The sequence below is a fragment of the Mandrillus leucophaeus genome, unplaced genomic scaffold (assembly GCF_000951045.1).
Source record: "Mandrillus leucophaeus isolate KB7577 unplaced genomic scaffold, Mleu.le_1.0 Scaffold136, whole genome shotgun sequence".
Taxonomy (NCBI): domain Eukaryota; kingdom Metazoa; phylum Chordata; class Mammalia; order Primates; family Cercopithecidae; genus Mandrillus; species Mandrillus leucophaeus.
In genome coordinates this window covers 5,852,338-5,875,796 of record NW_012101321.1, presented here as the reverse complement: position 1 = coordinate 5,875,796, position 23,459 = coordinate 5,852,338, and the positions used below count along the sequence as shown (strand labels likewise).

At 37.8% G+C, this 23,459-nt stretch overlaps 1 protein-coding gene and 1 pseudogene across 2 annotated transcripts in view; both read left to right on the top strand.

Moving 5' to 3' along the window:
- The first annotated feature begins 3,993 nt into the window (after window positions 1-3,993).
- EDNRA (endothelin receptor type A) overlaps window positions 3,994-23,459 on the top strand; it is a 77,156-nt gene continuing 57,690 nt past the window's right edge. For both annotated transcript variants that reach the window (XM_011973251.1, XM_011973250.1), the window contains exon 1: window positions 3,994-4,485. In XM_011973251.1, coding sequence (XP_011828641.1) covers window positions 4,066-4,485 — 420 coding nt within the window. In that variant the 5' untranslated portion in view covers window positions 3,994-4,065. The remainder of the gene's footprint in view (window positions 4,486-23,459) is intronic.
- LOC105534525 overlaps window positions 19,543-23,459 on the top strand; it is a 13,376-nt pseudogene continuing 9,459 nt past the window's right edge.

Genomic DNA, 23,459 nt, shown 5'->3' with positions numbered 1-23,459 from the left:
CCCTTTTCCCCAGGCATGCAAGAACTTTGAGGAACACCGAGCTCTGTGGCTTGCTCCAGCGCCTACTTGTGAAGTTGGTTCCACAGCCTTTTCTTACTCGCTTGCTTTTCCTCCCCCACATCTGGGTCTGGGTATGCCAAGGGTAGCCAAGGGCACTCGGTGTGAGGGACTGAGGTGTTTGGGAAAACCCCCAGTGTAGCTAGTTTTGGAAATCTGCCTGTGAAGGTCTGGGTGTTTTGTTCTGTGCTCGCCTTTAAAGGACACTTGCTGCTTCGCACGTGCAGAAAACAAGAGCTGCTTCTAGATAATCACCCTCTGTTTACATCATCCTAATGGCTTTCCCCTGATAGAGTTGGGGGTGGGAGGCACGTTAAAGTCAGGCGTTGTCTCTAAGGAGAGTTGCTCATTTCTTAACCGGAGAGCAAACCCACAGAAAACTTGTAAAAAGTTCCTAGTTTCCTTGTTTTTTCCCCCACCTGTAGTTGTCTATGTGTTTGCTGATTGAGAAACACCTTGGCAGTCATTTCTGTAAATTGAATGCTCTAAACTCATGCCATTTTGATAGGGTCTGAATTTCCAAATTACCAATTACAGGTGAACTTTGATCCTGAAAGTCTCATATGTTAAATGGTTAAAATGTAAGCGTAAGGATTCAGTCCTCTTCCTTAATAATAGTTTTTGCACTCCCCAAACTCTCAGACCCCAAACAGGAAGAATGCTGAATCTGTAGACCATGCCCTTCAGGTCTGAACCTGAGATGCTTCACTAGCACTGTGACTGATTATGACTGATGATTCAAAGCACAGCCTGACTCAGATTCCTGGAAATGAACTACGAGCCCACCTTGGAAGAACCTGCAGTTGATGGGCTTCTTTCATTTGATTTTGTACTTTCACCCAATGATAATATGACATCCACATGCCTTTGCCAAGTATCCCTTCGTTTTGCAGCTTACCATGTGTGGAGAGCTGACAGAGAAGTCATCAGAAATGATTTCTGTGGTGGTGTCATTGTTGGAGGAGGAAGGAAGGGGGTTTTAATGATAGCTGGCTCGTGCCTTAAGAACCCACAGCGTTGGCCTTACTTCCTGCCATAATCTAACCAAGCAGACCAGCATGCTAAGGTTCAAAGCACCACGGGACCTCTGATGAGTAGAGCAGTACCCACCGTAGCCAGGTCTTCACAGGTCAGTTCCCAGCCGACTGGAACTGGCAGAAAGCCATTCCATTTCTGGAAAAGGCCTTCTCTCTCTCATTTTTAAGAAAGCTGTTATTGAAGGTTCTGTTTCACTTGGGAAGCTGGAAGACATTAGTCACTAAACAGCACAAGATATGAAAGTATTTCTTCTCCCCCTGTCTCTGTGATCCAAAGAGGAGGATGACAAGAAGCTTTTCTCTTGGAGTCCTGGTCTTCCCTTTGGAATAGAAATGGTGTCATTTCATAGGTCTGTCAATTTTTGGCCAGATACTCACTCCAGATTATAAGAAGCAGGAAAAAACTGCAAACTGTTTATAATTAAGTCTAATCAGAGCTGAAAATTACATGGCCTGCCTCTAACCTTGAAAAATTGATATTTTTCCCATTTAATCAGTGAGTCAAGTCCTATAAGCAAAATTACGTGTCCTGCCATTTCTTAGCTTTGAAACCTTGACCTAAATACTTCTTCAAGACTCCGGTTTCCTTATAAGTAAAATGGAGATACTGCTCCTGCCTACCTAGAGTCGTAAAGCTCAAAGCAGATAACAGATACATATATAATAAGTTACTATATGTAAATACTATTATTATTTCTGAGTTCGGGGGGGAAATCTCTGGGGAAGGCAAAAGTATCCAATACTTGCACTTTATATATACCCTATACAACTTGAATAAACCTTATTTTATCCACGTATTGGCCAAACCTAAGCTTTGCTGATTTCCCAAGATAATTGTCAAAATTCCTAAAAGTGGTTAATACCAACCTTGAATAGATTCAGAAAAAGGATTCAATTCTTTTTACATTTTATTTATTTAATTTTTTTTTTTTTTTTGGAGACAGGATCTTACTCTGCTGCTCAGGATGGAGTGCAGTGACTCGGTCATAGCTCACTGCAGCTTTAACCTCCTGGGCTCAAGTGATTCTCCCACCTCAGCCTCCCAAGTAGCTGAGACTACGGGCACACGCCACCATGCCTGTCTAATCTTTTTTATGTTTTGTAAAGAAAGGGTCTCACTAAGTTGCCCAGGTTAGTTTCAAACTCCTGGGCTCAAGCGATCCTCCTGCTTTGGACTCCCAAAGTGCTGGGATTGTAGACATGAGCCACCATACCCAGCCAGGACTCAATTTTTTTAAGATTAAATTATGACCTGGGATTAAATTATGACGTTATTTAATTAAATTAAGATTAAATTAAGATTAAATTATAACCTTAATCTTTAATTAAGATTAAATTATATGACCTGAAAATATATACTTCACAGACACATACAAACACCATTGCATAAATCAGATTATGTCTTCATTTGAAGATTCATAAAAGCCTACAGAAAAGGGAATATATAAAATATTGAAATAGGATAAGCTATTTTTAATTATCTTTGATTATTCCTCATTAAAGTCTCCTAGACTTCCTGGACAGGAAGGACCACTTGCTCTCTGCAAGTGACTTAAAAATAAATAAACAAACAAACAAACAAACAAACAAACCACACTAGATGGTGTTTGAAAATGTCTAACCACCCTCCTGAGTCTATTGCTTCATCTAAACTCTGGAGACTTCTTTAAAATATTTTACGTACAAATAAAGCATGAGAATGAGACAGAGGATAGTTTAGTGGTTAACAGCTCCAGCTCAGAGTTGGACTGACCTGCCTTAGAATCGCAGCATTGCCACCCATCACCCATGGCCTTGACAAGCTGCTTCACCTTCCTGGGTCTCTGTTTCCCTATCTTCAAAATTGAACCATGGATCTACCCCCATAGGACCACTGTATGGATTATAGGGCATCATGCACATATAGTACTGGGTACAGTGACTGGCATAAAACAAATGTAGCTATATAGGATGGTAAAAAGATAGTATGGGGACAGATGTCCCTTGGAAAACCAATACTATGACTAACCTGGGAAAGTTCATTACTCCCATTTCATTCATCAACAAATACCGTATTATGATGATAATTTCTGAGAAATGAAAAAGCAAAAAAAGTATGTAGAAAACTTAGATTTTATATATTAATCATCAAGGTTTTCAAAACAAATGTTTTGTTTTTATCAATTATTTCATTTTTAATTGAAACTAAAATGTGTTAATGGTGTTAACCGGAGTTCTGATTAACATTTCATAACACTTTAGATGGCTACCTGTGCTGCACTTCATTCCTATGTTCATTATTTACCATATGCAAGACAGCACACATTTTAGAACATTGAATTTTTACATTTGATAATTTTATTTTATGCCTCAATACTCTGTACCCTTTACTCAGCATATAATGCCTTTTCTCTTTCATTAAAAAATATGTTTGTATCTCAACTGTTGAAGATTTTTGTAATTCAGTTTCTTATCAACCTGAATGTAGAGAAATGAGTAACTACTACTTGAAGGAAAAACTGCCATAGCCTCATCCATATTATGATGTAGATATAAGTATAGCTATGTATAAAGATGAGTGAGAGAGACAAAGCAAGAGAGATAGGGAGATGGAGATAGAGCTAGAGATGGAGATAGAGACAGAGATAGCGATAGAGATGGAAATGGAGACAGAGATGGAGATGACGGAGATGACGGAGATGATGGAGATGGAGATGGAGACTGACATAGAGGACCTAGATCCTGCCCTAATAGAGCTTTGGTTTTTTTCTGGTTTTACTCTGCCATAGGGTAACCTGATATATATCTTATCTAATCACCAAATATATCCTGCATTTTAATTTAATCAATAAATGATCATTGACTCTGATCTTTTTGGCAACTGGGTTTTGTAACAAAAATTGTTTTTCCTTTTGTTTCAGGTGAAAAAAATAGTGAAGGTGTAAAAGCAGCACAAGTGCAATAAGAGATATTTCCTCAAATTTGCCTCAAGATGGAAACCCTTTGCCTCAGGGCATCCTTTTGGCTGGCACTGGTTGGATGTGTAATCAGTGATAATGCTGAGAGATACAGCACAAATCTAAGCAATCATGTGGATGATTTCACCACTTTTCATGGCACACAGCTCAGCCTCCTGGTTACCACTCATCAACCCACTAACTTGGTCCTACCCAGCAATGGCTCAATGCACAACTATTGCCCACAGCAGACTAAAATTACTTCAGCTTTTAAATACATTAACACTGTGATATCTTGTACTATTTTCATCGTGGGAATGGTGGGGAATGCAACTCTGCTCAGGATCATTTACCAGAACAAATGTATGAGGAATGGCCCCAACGCGCTGATAGCCAGCCTTGCCCTTGGAGACCTTATCTATGTGGTCATTGATCTCCCTATCAATGTATTTAAGGTAGGAAGTAACCACAAATGTATTTGCAGATTTAAACCCGTGCTCTGATTTCACATGGAGAGTTGCTGTAGACTTTTCTGACCTTTGGAATTTTATCTGTGTTTTTACTGAGAGCTATTTCTGCTATCTTCTAACTACTAGTTTTAAGATTTAAAAATTTTATTATCTGTCTTATGTTACACTTAGTTTCTACCTTGATTGTAACAAAATAGTATTTCAGAGATGATAGTTCAAAATCATGGTGTTTCATGACTTGGATTCTCATGCCAGCCCTGAGCTTGCTGGTTAGACAGGCAGTCTTGGCAAGATCCCTGGATTTTTATGAAATGCAATTTCCAGAGTGAGAGCTATTGAGCCCAGAAAATACTTGAAACAGACATATCCTTGAGTTTAGTTACCTGTTGAATATGATGCTGTTCGGAAGCCAGATGTCTACAGTCCGACTTGAAATGAATGGTATTTATTTTATTTTGACTGTCTAGATTAATGATTAAAGTCAAAGGGCATCCTGGCTTTTCTCAGTGATTTGGGTGACTTAGAGATAATGGGGTCCACATGATAGCAGGCCAGTGTTGACCTTGCTGAGCAGCATTACTAATACCACTTAAAACTGGCTTGCTTTACTGTGGTCTCCTTCATTTCTTCAGTCTTCATTTATCGAACACCCACTATGTGCCCACCCCTGAGCCAGGCAGTAAGGAACTGAAGAGAAACACAACAAAGCCAGTGCCTCAGTGTGAGAGGAAAATAACTAACCCGTCTGTGAGCACCTTGCTTACAGACTGTATTAGGCCATTTTACATTGCTATAAAAAAAAAAAAAAAAACCGCTGGGTAATTTATAAAGAAAACAGATTTGATTGGCTCACGGCTCTGCAGGCTGTACATGCATGGCTCCAGCATTTACTTCTGGTGAGGGCCTCAAGAAGCTTCCAATTATGGAAGAAGGGGAAGGGGTGCAGGCACGTAACATGGCGAGAGCAGGAGTAAGAGAGAAGGGGGCAAGGAACCACTCTTGAAAACAACCATATGTCTCAGGAATCACTCACTAACTGGAGGACAGCACCAAGTTGTTCATGGGAGATCTGCCCCCATGAGCCAGACACCTCCCACCAGTTCCTACCTCCAACATTGGGGATTACATTTCAACATGGGATTTGGAGGGGACAAACATCCAAACTATATCAGAGACTACTTAGTCCCAAAACAAACTAAAGCCAAAGGAATTAGATATTCCATATTTGGTCTAGTTGTTGTGAGGGAAAAATTGCTGCAAGAATTCAAATGTACTAAAATTCAAATGAAATGGCTTGATCTATGCCAGATTTTATGAAATGTGTTTATTCTAAACCCAGGAAGAGTATTTTCCTCAGCTTTGTTTTTTCCTTCTATGTATTACACATAGAAAGCAACTATTCTAAGAGGTAATATTCTGAAATATTACTTTAAATGGCAAGTTTTGTCAATTGAAGATATAACACAATTTAAGTAAAACAGTAATCTCTCAGTTTCCAATAAGTACACTTAAGCTGTGATTACATTATATTACCCTAGCAGAAAAATCAGTGGTCTGACAATATAGATGAAAACAATGGTTACAATTTTGACATTACAAATAAAAACTTCCCAAAATTACACCAATACACTGTTTCCAAAATTGAAGAGATTAGAGAACAAACAATCAAAAAATTATCATCTCTTTCCACAGGATAGTGTAAATACATGTGTTTTCTATTAGAGCTTAAAATAGGAATTGAGAACTAAACTATGATGCAAAATTGAAAATGCATAATCGATTTAAAATGTTTAGCATATGCTACATAACTTTAAGTTTTTCTTTTAAAAAGTTTTCTTTTTATGAAATACTATGTGCATGCAACCACTTGACTTTTTCCTGACATTTCTCCTTAATGATAAATTGGAAAATTCAAATTTTGACTCTTCAGCCATCAGAGTGTGGAGTATCAAACATTGATTATTCATACTTATGAACTAGTGAACCAACCCATCATGGCTCAAGAAAATAATTAACCATTTCTGCATTAATAACTCCCTGCTGCTGTTCATCCTGAAGCACACTATGTAGATTTGACCATGTGCAAAGCAGCTTCTTAGCCAATCAATATCCACAACTGCTGGGAAGGATACCTGCTTATCTCTTTGAGGTGATACTGCCAATCACCAGACTAAACATCATTTCTATTCCATGGCAACGTTTTAAGTCAGATCATCTGGACTGTCTCTGGATTTGGTAAAAATGCAAATAGAACTTTGCTTTACATTCACCTAGCAATGAATAAAAATTAACACATTTTTATTTGACCATATTGTTCTCCCCTCCTTGGAATCCAATACTTTGTATACCTTACTGTAGTTCTAAATAATGCGGACAGTTTGACTGGTACTTTCACATCATAGGAGTACATTTAACCATCATTAATTTTAGAAAGTAAACCTTTAGGCTAAAAAGAAATATACTCTTTAGTTATTTCAATCTTTTTCCAGAGGAAAACAGAAAAAAGCAATGGAGTGTGCTAAAGAGCCTCACAGTATTTAGGAGCGATCTCCACATTTTTCTGTCATCCTCCTCTCTAGGTCATGAGATCATACATGTTGCTATTCTTCTGACTTCTAACCAGGATACTCAAGAGATCCTTCCAAGCAATGTGAGTCACAGGCCCCCATCCCTTTCCCCCATAGCTGCCTCCCACAGTAAAATTCTGGTGCTTTGGAGTCTGTCACATATTAAACCTATAGATTCCTCTAACCATATCAAGTTCACTACCTCTGTATTGCAGGGCAAGGTAGCAGCTGTCCGTCTCACTTTACTATTACATTTATGTAGCTGTGAAAATAATGCATGCAATTGGAGAATATTCAGTTAAAGGGATGCATGAGCCTTCTTCATTTCCCTCACTATTAGAAGGATTAGGTTGAAAGAAGAATAAATAGTTGAAAGTATCTAATATGCTCTTCAAAGAAAGATGAGTTTTGAACCACACCTATTTTTGTGTTTAACAATTATATTAATTGTTTTTCTTTTTTAATTTGTATAAATTTATGGGGTGCAAGTGTAGTTTTGTTATATGCATCTATTGCATAGTGGTGAAGTCAAAGCTTTTAGGGTATCCATCACCAGAATAACATACATTGTACCCACTATGAAATTTCTCATCATCCACTCTCAGTTGCTTTTATGCTCAGTTCTAAGGTGTCTCCAGACAGACAACATTGCTTTGAGTCATATCAGAGTCAGCATAAGTGGAAGTAGACTATTTAAAGATTGTATTAATATCTGAAGCAAGCTAGAATTGCTGATAAGACTGTAATAATGTTACAAGAAAAAGAAGGCACGATAAAGTATTCTTCCTATTAACGTTTTATTCCCTTTCTCTCACTTTGAAAAAGATTGTACTGAAACGGTTTCATAGATCAATGTGATATAAAACACAACTGAAAAGTAATGCAACAGGTATCAAACAGCTGGGCTATTTCAGATGTCATTAACTCGTGTAGCTGTTGCTTGGTGGCTCTGGATGGCCTGTGGCATGGAAGGTGGGGTGGGCTCATTCCACACCTAAATTTTCCGAAATTTCTTAATTGATCTCCATATCTTCAGAGCTTCTTCCCCACAATATATCCAGGACTTTGCTTTCATCTGTCAAGTGCCACTGCTTCTACAAAAGCACCCAGGAGCTCCCACCTGTACCCTTTGTCCCCCATGTTTAGTAATCAAGGCCCTCCACACTTAGGCCATACTTCACCTCCTTCCAAGTAATTCCCAACACACATGGCTCAGGTCTGTCGAAATGCTGTCACTACCCCCAAGGAACATCCTTTGCCCTAAATAACATTCTCAGAGAGACTGAATATAGTCACTGAATTGCCGCTACTGAAACATTTACAGATCCTAGTTTGAAAAATGAGTTAGGCCTAGAATTATATACATTGCATCAAACAGAAATAACCCAAAAGATGAAAAGAAGTTCCTATAGCCCTTGCTTACATACACTCACACACATACACACACACACACACACACACACACACACACACACACACACCCTGATGATAAAAGAAAGTCAGCAATCTAAGAAAGTAAAATGCAAGGCAGAAGGAACCAAGCCAAGCCAATGAATGCCAGTTGCCTTCTTGATTTTCAAACACAATGGCCTTGCAAATGCTAATGTTAAAGAAAAACTGTTTCTAAGATTATCAAAGGATAACTGATTTTTAGTTGTTCAAAAAAAGGATACTATTACTAATTGCAGTAGAAGATTGACAAAAGCAGGAAGGAGGAAGGCAAAGGAGTTAGCAGATTTCTTCATATACCCAAGCTTATAACCCATACTGCTGGTGGATTCAATTTGTCAATAAATTACATTATCTGATATCTGAAATTTTCAAGAAGAACAAAAACTTAGCTAAGTAAATTAATCTGTATATAGGATATTTACATTTGTTAGAATGGCAAAATAGTTAAAACATTGTCTCCATGTTGGGAGACCAAAAATAACCCCTGATTACTAGATGACAAAATAGATGAAAAGCATAGAATTTAATAATTATTTAATGATTCATGAAATATATGCCATAGAGTGTTGTCCATAGGGAGATGGGTTATAATTTTGAACAGAGTGGAAGCCCTAAAAGTGATATTTGTGCATGAGCCAAGACTTGGCACTGTGTAGCTTCAGGATAACAGCTCCGCCATATGTATACACAGACATTTCCATATACCACTGTATCTCATCTCTTAAGCAGAAACAAGAATGCAGGGAAATGTATGTATGAGAGAGATGGAGTAAAGAGGATTAGAATGGTGGCTATGGAAAGAAGCAAGAGGTACAGTCCAATGGCTTGCCATAGACGCTTTTGACATGTATAGCAGGGAATTGATACCATGGATAATATGCCACGTAAATCACGTCTCCACTTAGCATGTGGCACAAAGCAGATCTGTGAGAACAACAGTGATAGAATCCAGTAACTGTTGATTACTAATTTTGTCTACCCTAAGCAACCACCCCTTATTGAGGACAACAATGAATAATAAACACATCTTATTTCTGCATGAAATTACCACGAATATTTTGCAATGAAAAGTCAAGACTCTCAATATGTTGCTCTGGCAGAGGATCTGAACAATGTGGAAATGAGAGACATTCACATAGAGCCAGTTTTCTCCGTGTTCACACAGCCTTTGACATCTTGTGCAACTGGAATCCATCCTTCTGGGGCAGCTTTACAAAAGTCACTTCTTGACATATCAAATCACCACAGCAATTTGTGCCTTAAAAATAAATTGTCACAACTTACAGATTAGATACCTCAAGCATAGCAGATGTTCAGTAATGCTTGTTGCTATGATTTGACTTCACTCTTAACTTCAAATCAGATTAATCTGAGATATTCAAATTAAAATGATGATGATGGTGGCGGTGGTGGTGGTGACGATGATGATGATTTGTCAAAGGGATTCTTCATTTATAGACAAGGCAGAAGACATTATCTGTGGTACGTACATACTATTCCCCAACTTAGTCAAATTACCCACCAAATTCTGTACGTGATAAGCATATTTCCCTTTTACTGCATCATCAAGCAAATAAAAACACACTTTTCTCATGTCCTCTAAGAATCATGCTATAATAAAATTAGCTATAGAAACTGTCTTCTCTAAATTTTAAGAGAGAAAATGTGTTTCTTGAGGAAGATCCCTGTTCCTCACTGGTGCACTGTATTCCGGCTAGATGTTTTCCCATAGGGTAGCTCTGATGCGGCCTCCTCTGCAAGCACCTCTCTTTCCACACTTTTCCGCTACCTTTCTCTACTCCAGCTAACCTGGTCTATCTATCTGAGTCCTTCTGCCTGGAATATGGTCCTTCTACCTGGAATATTTTTTCCTCAGGCCTTCTCTGGCTTATTCCACTTTATTCCTTGGATCTCAGCTTAATCATCTCTTTGGCAAGTATCCGTGATCCAAACTGGGTTAGTGGCACTCCCAAGACCCCCTTTATTAACCCTGTAGTAGCACTTAACACATAATCTATTGTATTTACCGGCTCCTTGGCCTGTCTGCAAGTTTCTTGAGGTATGCTGCCATCATTCTCATTTATCACTGTATCTCCAGTGCCCAGCCTTAAAAATATTTGATAAATGAGTGAAAAAAGAAAATGCACTGTAGGTGCCTCTATTAGAATGTTTTTCTCCCTTGCAATTACAGATCTACAACCAGATCTGCTTATTGAGTTTATTGAATTTCTACCTTTTTTTCTGAAAAGCAAAATGTCTCAGGGTCCATAAATCTGTGAGAAGCTCGTGGGAAGCAGAGCAGCACATAACAGCAAAATGATTTTCCCCTTCCCTTTGTCTCTAGGGGTCAAGAGTTGTTGTCTCATGGTTCAGGCATTGTGTTAACTATTTCTGTGCAATATCCATTCTTTAAGTATAGCTGTAACTGTAGTTTTGATTGAAATATTAACCTATAAGTGATTTGGAATATCAAAATAAACATTCATATCACAGAAGGTTTTTTTTGTTCTTGAGAGAATAGGAAATAGGTTGATTTTTCTGGCGTTACTAACATATATGTACATTGCAAAACATTATGCTAATAGCTTAAGAATATATGTACATATGAAATGACAGAGTGATAAATTTATTAGCCAATTTGCTGTTTGTTATAAGGAAGTTGCTGTCTGGAAAGGCTTCAGAACCCTGTCCAGCTCTACCTCCCCTTCTGACTTTTCGTTTCCTGTGTCTGGGAACCTCATTGCCTTCTCTCATGGTCATGTTAAGTAATTATTCTCATGTGAGGTTACTCTGCTAACCCTCAGCATTTGGCTCACAGCACAGTTATTCCCGTGTCAGTGATGGGGGATGGAAACCGTCCATCACTGCAAGACTGTTCCCATGGCTGAGGAGGCAGAGATGGTTTCAGTCGTGTTCTTGTTAGTAAGGTGTTGAGATGTAGATTCATGGCTGATGATATTGCCCCATCAAAAAGTTCATTTAGCTCATTGGAAGAGTTTGCTGTATTCTAAATTTAACATAAAATAATGATGCAGGAAAGTTTTAGGTTTTAGAAAAGAATTTTCACATGATACATTGTATATGCATGTGTGTGTTTGTGTGTGTGTGTGTAAATGTTGCTCTGGTTTCAGCGTTCTGATCAATAAAAGCAGAAGTTCAGGCCATTTTATCCTGAAATATTTCTATAGGGTAGTCTTATAAGTTGCTTGATTATTATACAAAGTATATACAGTTACTATAAAGAGTGTACGAACTAAAACGCAGGGGGCTGGGGAATCAAATTTGCTGTCTCTGAAGTTGAGTTTGAGACTGGAGTAGTTAAAAAAAGGCTGTTCTAAGAAATTCCATCAAAATAAATTTGATATACTGCCAGAAATTCTACAACTGCCTTCTGGATCTACCACATTCTCTTGGGAGTTAGAACTACTGCTTTCTATAGCTACAATTTTATTTTTAACTAGGTCTAGTTTTTGTTGGAAAAACTGTCCTAAGATTAAAAGTTAATAGTTGAAATTAAATTTAATAATAAAACTGAATGTGTCATTCAGTGTTAATTTTTGGTAGCCTTATGTTTAAATTTGAACATCAAATATTACACAAAACTCTGCTCTGAAGCATCTATTTAAATTTGGTATGTTTTTGCAGAAGAGCAACCTGGAAAAATAAGTAAATAAATTTGGAAGGTTTGAAGCCCTCAGTGTTCTTGGGTTCTGGAACCTAAAATCAAATGTGCCCTCAGAAAGACTTAATATTATTTTTGGTTGTGCACATTTAGAGGTCGCTTCTCAGAACTTAAACACCTCTAAGAGTTTCATTGACATTCTAACTTTTAAAACAACTTCCTTGGAGACTAGTACCAAGAAAGGAAGCAAGTCAAATCTTGCATCTCATACTTGCCCTAAACATGAGACTCCTGTTATTTTAGATCAGATTTATACTAGAAGGCAATAAAGATGGCAAGTCATTCACCACTTGTTTACTCAGTAATATAAGGTCTTTATTCTCTAACTGCTCTTCATTTATTCCATAAAGACATTGGGTAAATAGCAGCAAACAAAACAGACAGACATCCTTGCCCTTGTGGATTCTGGTAGAAGAGCAAGACAAAAAGGGAAATAAATAAGTAAATACATAGTATGTAAGATAAGTGCTAAGTAGATAAGTACAATGGGGAAAGGGAGTGGAAAGAAGACAGATATTGAGTGGGTGACCTCAATACAAGGTGACAGTTGAGTAAAAGAAGGGATGAAGGAGCAAACAATGCCGCTATTTAAGGTAAGAGCATTCCAGTTAGAGGAAACAGCAGGTGCAAAGGCCCTGTGGCAGGAATGTGCCTGGAGGGTTAAAGGAAGAGCAAGGAGGCCATGGTGGTTGAGTGAGAGAGAGAGAGTCATGGCAAATGAGATCACAAGGATATGAGGGTAGAGCAAGAGTAGGGGAGAGGTAGAGCACATAGGGCCTGATAGTAATGGTGACTGTATCATCTATTGTCCAAACAGGACAATTTTGAGAGTGAAGGGAGACACTATTATGTCAGGACAATAGGCATAAACCTATTGTCCTGGGTAAACAAGGAAAACCTATACACCTTTAAAAGTCTTTGGCTTTTTCTCTGAATGAGATAGGAAGTTTTGAAAAGTTATGTCCAGATGAGTGACATGAACATGTTACATTTTAACAGGAACATTCTGGCCAGGCACGGTGGCTCATGCCTGTAATCCCAACACCTAGGGAGGCAGAGGTGTGAGGCCAGCTTGAGCCCAGGAGTTGGCTACTATGTTGAAAAGTATTTCCTAAATCAATGAAGGGAAAACATACAATCTTAAAATATGTTGTATATACTAATATATAACATGAGAATATTACCTAAAGTGTAGTGTTTACTCTATGCCAAGCTAAGTCATATGAGCCTCCCAACAAATCTATGACATGCTACTGTTGCTTGAATGTGAATCTGAAAAGAACGAGGCCCAGAGTGTTAAGTAACTTTCTCAAAGTCACACAGCTAGAAATGGCAGGTCCAGGATTTGGATCCAGCCTGACCCCAGAGGCTGTGCTGTTAGCCAGCCTGCCATACTGTTCTTCCACACACCTCATAATACAAACCTTATAATTACCAAAATGTCATCCCTAACACAAATAGATTTTCAAAGACTGTTCAAAGAAGAAAATCATTCCCTTTTATCTCTCCACTAAATCCAACAGCTTCATTAGTTCCTTCTTTAAGACAGAAGTAACACATTGTAAAGAAAATGTGTATAATAGATTGCACTCCAAAATAGCATCTATGTTGTAAGTCTTGCAGATGGCCTTGGGACATCTGGTGAACAGGATTTGTGTAGCCTATATTCATTGTCATGTCAGTGAGGTCGACTGACAGAAGGAGAGCCAGAAAATAAAAAATAAATAAACTGAGAGGAAAGATTAAGTTTCTGATGGGCTAATTGCCTCGACACATCTGCTCAGAGAAATGCGTTTCGCCAAACGAATGGCTCATCTAGTTATCACTTGAAAGGCGAGGCAATTTGTCTGTGGACAGGATACAGAAGAATGAATGTCTATGGCTAGCCCATAGTTTCAGTTGGGTTAGAAACATCAGGCTTGACTGATAAAGTTAGAGGTTGCTTTTCTAGACCTTCCTCTTTTGGGGTTTACCAGATGCGCAGGAGTTAAAAGGAGGATGTGGAAGCATAACAGATGACATTTGTGGATATGTATAAACTGATCATTAAAAAGAAGCCAGCAATCCTCAATTTTTAAAGATTTGCATATAAAACTTACCTTTTGTGAAACCTTTCCATGAAATCTAATGCGTAAGGAACTTCATTATTAATTCCTAATTTTAAAAGCAACAAATAAAGGAAACATTATTGAACATTTTTTCAATGTCCAAAATATTGCTTATCAAAATATGAAAGGTAATGGATACATATTTCTTTTTTTTTTTTTTTTTTTGAGACGGACTCTCGCTCTGTCGCCCGGGCTGGAGTGCAGTGGCCGGATCTCAGCTCCGCCTCCCGGGTTCACGCCATTCTCCTATCTCAGCCTTCCGAGTAGCTGGGACTACAGGCGCCCGCCACCTCGCCCAGCTAGTTTTTTGTATTTTTTAGTAGAGACGGGGTTTCACCGTGTTAGCCAGGATGGTCTCGATCTCCTGACCTCGTGATCCGCCTGTCTCGGCCTCCCAAAGTGCTGGGATTACAGGCTTGAGCCACCGCGCCCGGTCGGATACATATTTCTTAACAAAATATTGAATAACACATTACACCTCATCCCACATAAGGTTTATGTCACATAAAGTAATTTTGCAGAATGTCTGTACAAAAAAAAATCTCTAACCACTGTGAACTTTTAGTGTGAAAGAAGATTTAAATCTCAGTTTTCACCAGATAGAAATATCTAGAATACAGCAAAGTTTCTCTTTTAAAATGGTGTCATTGATGTCATAAGTATGGTATTTCTCTGCATATTTTCATTGTTTCCACAAATTTTACTTGCTTAAAGAAGCTAAATCTATGAAAATTAGGTTTATATCATTTAAGAATCTTAATACTTTTTAAACTTTTAAACATGTTATTGAAACGTAGCATACACATAGAATAATATGCCTAAGCATCGGCTCTGTTAATTTTCACAAAATGAACACATGTATAACCAGGATCAACAAACAGAGCATTACCAGCACCCTGAAGTCTCCTAGTCACTATCCTAACCCCTAAGCCACTCACTTTCCTGACTTCTAACAGCATGAATTTGCTTTCCTGTTTTTGTGTTTCCAGCATATGGAATCCTATGATGTCTGTATGTATTGTTTTGTGTCTGACTTCTCTTACTCAACATTATGTTTGTGAGAGTCATCCATATTGTTGCATTCAGTTGTAGTTCAGTCATTCTCATTATTGTATAGCTCTTAACTGTGTGAATATCACACTTTATGAATTCTACTAAAGATAGGCATTATTAAGTAGTTTCTAGTTTTGAGCTACTTTTAATAGTGCAGCTGTAGACATTCTCCTATGCATCTTTTTGGTGCATATATATGTTGAATATCTATGTAAGTATATAGATATAAAAACCTATAGCTGTATATATAATGATATCGGTAATATTTATGTAGCAACATATATAGCTACATACTAAATATACCTAAATATATACTTCTCATATAATTTTTCTTGATCACAACCCTTTTATATTTTACTATTCAGTAATGTTGGAGAATTACACGAGGGTAAGGTACAGAATTAAGAACTAGACAATAGAATTCTTTTTTTGTTTTGTTTTGTTTTGTTTTTTTAGAGATAGGTTCTTGCTTTGTTGCCCAGGCTGGTTTCAAACTCCTGGCTTCAAGTAATCCTCTCATCTCAGCCTCCCAAATTGCTGGGATTACAAGCATGAGCCACCATGCCTGGCCCAGAATTCTTTTCTAATTCTAAAAGCTTTAAGACCTGTGTGGCCTGTATATGAACTTGGTCCATGATAATTATTTGCCTTTCAAGAAAATCTATTATCTGCCTTCATAATGGATAATTCCCAGATCAACTCACACATTGACTAAGCACCTGTAGAAAACACACAGGAATCTAGGCTTCAAGTTGCTCACGTTCTATTTGAGGATACAAGCAAATAGTCAACAAAGTTAGCCTGGATACCAGCAGAGTTTTTATACTCAAGTTTTATACTCAAGTATTCTCTCGGACTTTTTTTTTTTTTTGAGACAGAGTCTCGCTCTGTCCCCCAGGCTGGAGTGCAGTGGCGCTATCTCGCCTCACTGCAAGCTCCGCCTCCTGGGTTCACACCATTCTCCTGCCTCAGCCTCCCGAGTGGCTGGGACTACAGGCGCCCGCCACCATGCTCAGCTAATTTTTTGTGTTTTTAGTAGAGACAGAGTTTCATCGTGTTAGCCAGGATGGTCTCGATCTCCTGACCTCGTGATCCACCAGCCTTGGCCTCCCAACGTGCTGGGATTACAGGCGTGAGCCACCACTCCCGGCCTCTCTTGGACTTTTTGAAACCAAAGAACAAAGTGTATGCAGTGACTTCAGAATCATCTCCAGCTCCTGTACTGTCATAAAGGAAGTCAAGCCAGAGGGAGTGGTATTCACTAAGGTGATATTCCAGAACCCAATTTCAAGCACTGCTGCTTTCTCCTGCTTGATTTGCTCACCCAGGGCCCGGCAAACTACAGCCAGTGAGCCAAATCTGGTCCACCGCCTGTTTTTGTAAATGAAGTTTTATTGGAACACAGCCATACCTATTGCTTATGTATTTTCTATGGCAGCTTTTGAGAGTAGTTTCAACAGACATAATATGGCCCAGAAAGCCTAAAATATTTACTGTCTGGCCATTTATGGAAAAAGTTTGTCAACCCTGGTGGCATCTCACCAACTGCCCTGCCCCTGCCTTTCATCCCTGCCTCTTATCTGCCTCCACTTGGACCCACAGGCAGTCAAAGCTCAAGATCTGAACTTCAGAAATGTGAATAAGGCTTCATAACCTTTTTCTCTTTTCAATAGAGACAGGATTTCACTATGTTTCCCAGGCTGATCTTGAACTCCTAAACTCAAGGAATTCTCTTACCTCAACTTCCCAAAACGCTGGGATTGCAGGCATGAGCCACTGCACCCAGACACTTCATAACCTTTGATATTTTTAAGTGCCTCATGCCTTAACCCCAAGAAGTAAATGGGCGTAATCTCAAGAAATCAAAATATGTTTTATTTTTTAAAATGGTTTGTCACTGGTCTTGAATAAATCACTTGACCTCTCACATCATTCTTTTTCTTTTTCTTCTTTTTTTGAGAAAGGGCCTCACTCTATCACCCAGGCTGGAGTTCAGCGGCATAACCACTGCTCCCTGCTGCCTCAAGCTCCTGAGCCCAAGCAATCCTCCCACCTAAGCCTCCCAAGTGGCTGGGACTACAGGCACATGCCACCATGCCCAACTGATTTTTTGAATTTTTTGTAAAGATGGAGTCTCACTGTGTTGTCCAGGCTGATCTCAAATTTTTGGATTCAAGTGATCCTCCCACCTCAGCCTCACAAAGTGCTGACATTATAGGCGTGAGCCACCACGCCCGGCCTCAAGTCATTATTTTTATTTGAAAAAAATAAATAATGAAGGGACCATTTCATGGCATCCCACTAGGCATAATGACACAAAGTAGGCTTATTCCTAAGCTGACAGCCAACACCAGTTACAACCACCAAGGTCTATTGTCTCTTCGTCATCTCGATTTATGTTAGTAAACATCAGAACTTTGGTCTCATGAGAGGTCTTGGCAACCACAATTCACGTGTTTTCTAATCAAAATTAAACACTTTCTAAACTCTTTGTCACACACTTAGAAATATTCAATACATTGTCCTTTGGGTAGTTAAAAGCAGCACTAAGCCAGATGGCTAGATTTTTGGGTAGCCATTTATGTTTCAGTTAAGTAAAAGAAAAAGGAAAAGGAGATGATGAAGATTTTTCATTTATTTTAGAGAAATTTCATATGAAAATAGAGTTACTCTCTAAAAGTCTTCTTTTTTTTTTTTGAGATGGACTCTGTCACCCAGGCTGGAGTGCGGTGATGCAATCTCGGCTCACTGCAACCTCTGTCTCCCGGGTTCAAGCGATTCTCCTGCCTCAGCCTCCCAAGTAGGCGGGATTACAGGTGCCCATCACCATGCCCAGCTAATTTTTGTATTTTTAGTAGAGACAGGGTTTCACCATGTTAGTCAGACTGGTCTCAAACTCCTGATCTCAGGTGGTCTGCCCGCCTCAGCCTCCCAAAGTGCTGGGATTACAAGTGTGAGCCACCATGCCCAGCCTCTAAAAGTCTTAAAGATAAAGCTTTACATACTTGAAGTTACTTAGTCAGAAAATCACAACACTTTATATTTCTTTGGGTGGACCAATTGAATTACACGATCATAACTAAAAACATGAATTTTCTTACCTCTATGCTGTGAAAATCAGGGACTATTTCTTTAATAATGGACAGAAAGACCATGTCTTAGACAAAGGGGAAAGTAGGGGATAAGAAAAGAAATATCTCATGTTCCATTTTTTTATCACTAGGTGTATGTATGTATGCATACATGTTATTTTTGGTGACACAGATATTCTCTGTTTACATTAGATTTTTCCAAACTGTTGGCGGTCAGGCGAGGTGATTCATGCCTGTAATCCCAGCACATTGGGAGGCCAAGGCCAGAGGCTCATTTGAGCCCAGAAGTTCGAGACTAGCCAGAGTAACATGATGAAACCCCACTGCTACAAAAAAAAAATACAAAAATTGGCTGAGTATAGTGGCATGTGCCTGCAGTCCCAGCTACTGGGAGGCTAAGGTGGGGGAATCACTTGAACCCAGGTCGAGGCTTCCGAACCATGATTGGTCCCACTGCGCTCCAGCTTGGAAGGAAAAAAAAAATGTTGGGAGGAAAGGACACAGGAGCTACAGGGGATGGAGGAAAAAAAGCAGAGTTGGGTAGTGGAGACCCATCCTTAGGACTCAACCATGTCATTCTGCCAGCACACAGGTGACATTTCATATATTTGAGGAAGAAAGGGAGGAAGCATGTGCTCTCAAAATGTGAGGAGTCAACATCTGTAATTCCAACTATATGAAAGCAGCTTGAAGAACCAGAGCATTGACCTATTCATGATTTTTGCAGAGGCACTCATTCAGATCGGCCCTCCAAGCAGGCTGATGTAAGAGCCTCTCAGTATCTACACCAAAGCCCGTCTGTCTTGTGGTTTTGAAATTCTTTACTTGTTTGCAGTAGCTCCAATGAACACTCATGAAGCGATAAACATTTAGTTTATTTGTGGAAATGGCCCAGAAGAAAAAAGCTGATATTAGAACTGAAGATGTCTAATGAAGTATATTTTTCTTAGCCAGAAATTTTGGATAAATGAATGAGTGGAGAAAAGTGCCTTAGGTAGGGCTCAATATTTGTCCTTCAATTACTTTTTAGGTTGTGATCCTTCGTACACGCCATATTCTGTTCAGACTACCTCTTCTCTGCTAAAAATATGCCTGTGCAGGGGCAGTTCCCACACTTGTACCAGGTACGCTCTCACACATTTATGCCTTTGTATAAATTAGGGAAAATCCTAATTTTTCATGTTTTGAATAGGGAATATATTCGAATAGATCAAAAATCAAGAAAATAGAAAAAGGTACACATTGAGAAGTCTTCCTCTTAGACCAGTCCTGATCACCAAATTTTCCCACTCCCACCCTCTATAGCGAATCACCTTTAAAAGATTCTTCTGTATCTTTCTAGTGTTTCTTCATGCAGGTATAAGAAAATCCAAATATATATTTATATTCTCTCCCCTGTTTATTATACAATGTTCTGTACGTTGCTTTTTTCAATTGACAGTATATCCTGGAGATCTCTGAATATCAATATATGAAAAGCTGCCTCATTTTTTAAATAGTTTCATAGTATCCCATTGTGGGAGAGTGCCATAGGTTATATAATCATTTGTTCCAATCTTTTGTTTTTGCAGACTATGGTACAATTGTAACCATGTGCATGTCATGTTTATATCTGTGGGTACAGCTATATGACAAATTCCCACACATAGGATTCCTGTGCCATAGGTCGAGTATCTGTATTACTTTCATATAAATTGCCAAATTATGCCCCATAATAATTGTGCTGTCTTGCACTCCCATTAGCAATGTAGGAGTCCCTATTTCCCCATTGCCTAACCATATTTTTAGTTTAGTTATTTATCTTTCCTTTGGATTATCTTAAATAGAAAATGTCAGGGAGGAAGTCTTTTTTTGCTCCTATACACTAAGATTGCTTATAAAAAATGGTGAAAAAATAGGAAACTAATTTTGGAAAATGTATTGGGTCACTGAATCAAATGCCCAATGATAATTTTATGTGTCATTTACTTTTGCAGAAGTATACATTTTTACCCATAATGAAGAGGATACTAATTCAAGAAAGTATCATAGAAAATTAGATATTTTTTCTACTCTGAAGCAGTCACTGATTGTCAGTGGATTCTATACACTAAATTATTTCAGAATTCATATACTTGAAAATTGTCAAATATATAAACTCTAATTATTAGAGTATTGATATTTAGAAAAAGGATCTGTAAAGCGTTTGTGTCCATTTTTCCCGTCATTTACATAACAAAAAAGTACTCATCATGGAACCAAATTATTTTCATCTCCAACTTGAACAGCTTTTTAATATTTCAGGTTGAAACCAAGATAAGCCTGTGTGTTGAGGCTGAAGAATTGTACTTTTTCCAAATATAACAGTTTTGAAAACTAATTTATGAATTGTAGTAACTAAGTTCCATCCAGTTTCGACTCCCATTTTCTGACACAGATCAGAATGAAAAACCCAGAAGCCAATATCTAAGCTTTACCGCAGAAGTTTCCACTGTTCAGGCAGTAGTTGAGGACTGAGACAGACGTTCTGAATGACAACTTTACCATGACAACTGAGCGTTAATGTCATCTGATAACATGTCGGTAGCTTTTTTGGAAATAATCTAGGATGATAGAATGCGAGGTATCTCTTCAAAAATAAGTATTTAGCCTAATTGCTGAAATACTTTATATTTTAAGGACTGGTATGACTGCTTTTTTTCATTTATCTAGTTTATAACTTCATGTAGTGTGAATTCAGCCTGAAATTGACATTTAAATTTTGTACCTAAATTCATAGGTTTAGTGTTTTGAAGAAAACAATGACTTTCCAGTAAATAAAATAATCTTTTTACATTTTCTTTTGTTCAGCCTTGAGTTTGCTTTGAGAGCTTTAGTTTTGATAAAAAAGAGAAATGTAATTTTAAAATTTGGGAGAATTGTAAAACACCATTATATTTTTTCAGATATGTTTTAAAATTTATTTTGTACAGTATGTTTATAGATATGAGGCTTCATTTTGTTGAATTCATCCTACACACACACTTCTTTTTAGCTGAAATTAATAGAAAGCCAATTCTAAATTAATGTAGGTAATACATAATCTAATCAACTGGATGAATACCTTGGTTGCAAGTCTTGTTCTGACCGAGCTAAGTGACAAGAATCTCAATCTACTGACCTTCCAGCATCTAGGTGGAGCTCCCAGGACGAGCAGGGAACAGGAAGCAGGAAATAGCAGGAAAAGATCCTTTAGTTCCCATGTGTAGAATGTCTCTGCATTCATGGAAACAAATGCTCAGCTGCCTCTGTATTGAACCATACTGATGCCTGCCACCATATTGTTCATTGTAGATACAAATCATTATGTTAAAAGTTACAGTAGGTTAGAAATTGCAACCACCTCTTTCAAAAAAGTGATTACCACAATTTTGAAAGGAAGAGAAATGCAGATTGTAAATTTTTTGCTATACCAGCAAAGAAAATTAAATATTTAAAATATTATGAAGATGCTTCTGACTAGCTATGTGTGACCTTCAGAGTTTCATTTTCAAAACAAAGTATTAATCTAGATCAGTGTTTCTCTAAATTTTTGTTCTCAACACCCTTTTATACTCTTAAAAATCATTGAGGACACCAAATTTTTCTTCGTGTATGTTATATTGATTGATATTTATGATGTTACAAGTTAAAACTAATTATTTTATAAAAAATATTTATTAATTTTCATGAACCCCATTAAATGTTAACATAAATGATATATTTTTATGAAAAAAGTTATATTTTCCAAAACAAAAAAATTATTTAGTGAGAAAAATAGCATTGTTTTACATTTTTACAAATCTCTTTATTTAATGTCTGGCTTAATAGAAGACAGCTAAAACTCATATCAGCTTCTGCATTCAATCTGTTGTACTATGTTGTTTTGGTTGAAGCGTATTTAAAAACTCTAGCCTCACAAAAAAATGTAGTTTAAAAAAGGATGAGAATGTTAATCGTCTTTTCAGATAATTGCAAATATTCTTTGATACTACATCAAAACTCTCCGATTGGCAGTTTTGTAAAGATTAGTTGCAATGTGGAATCTGAAACCATATTAATGAACTTTTCAGACACTCTTACATTAAAATATGTTGTCTCTCTTGTACTTTGCATAGATGTTTTACATATACATGGTTTTGTAACATCAGACATTGGCCATTAGGAATTACTAGTTTACAATTACAAGGATCTTCTCAATGTTGCCTTATTTAACTATATAATATCAAAAAACTACATTCATTAATATCATCACCAATCTTTTGTCACATGGAATATTAAAAAGACATGTACCTAAGCTCAAGATATATTCAAAATTTATAATTTCTCTGCTGCTTCAACAGGGATATCTTAAGGGAAACTCATGAATCATGATCCATAAAAGAAAAAAAAATGCTAGGCTTTATTAAAATTAAAAACTTTTACTCTGCAAAAGACCCTGTTAAAAGGATGAAAAGACAACAGCCGGGTGCAGTGGTTCACACCTGTAATCCCAGCACTTTGGGAGGCCAAGGCAGGCAGATCACTTTCAGCTCAGGAGTTAAGGACCAGCCTGGGCAACATGGCAAAACTCCATCTCTACAAAAAAAAAAATACAAAAATTAGCCAGGCATGGTGACATGCACCTGTGGTCCCAGCTACTCTGCAGGCTGAGGCTGTAGAATCACTTAAACCTGGGAGGCAGAAGTTGCAGTGAGCCAAGATTGCACCACTGCATACCAGCCTGGGCAACAAAGTGAGACCCTATCTCAAAAAAAAAAAAAAAAGGATTCATATCTAGAATATATAGAGAATTCTCAAAACTCAATGGTAAAAAAAATCAATAATCCAAATAGAAAATGGACAAAAGACAGAGACAGAAATTTTACTGAAGGGTATATGCAGATGACAGATAGGCACATGGAAAGATGTTCAATATCATTAGCCACTAGGGAAATGCAAGTCAGACCACAGTGATATATCACTAAACCCTATCTGAATGGCTAAAATGTTTAAACAAAAAAAAAAA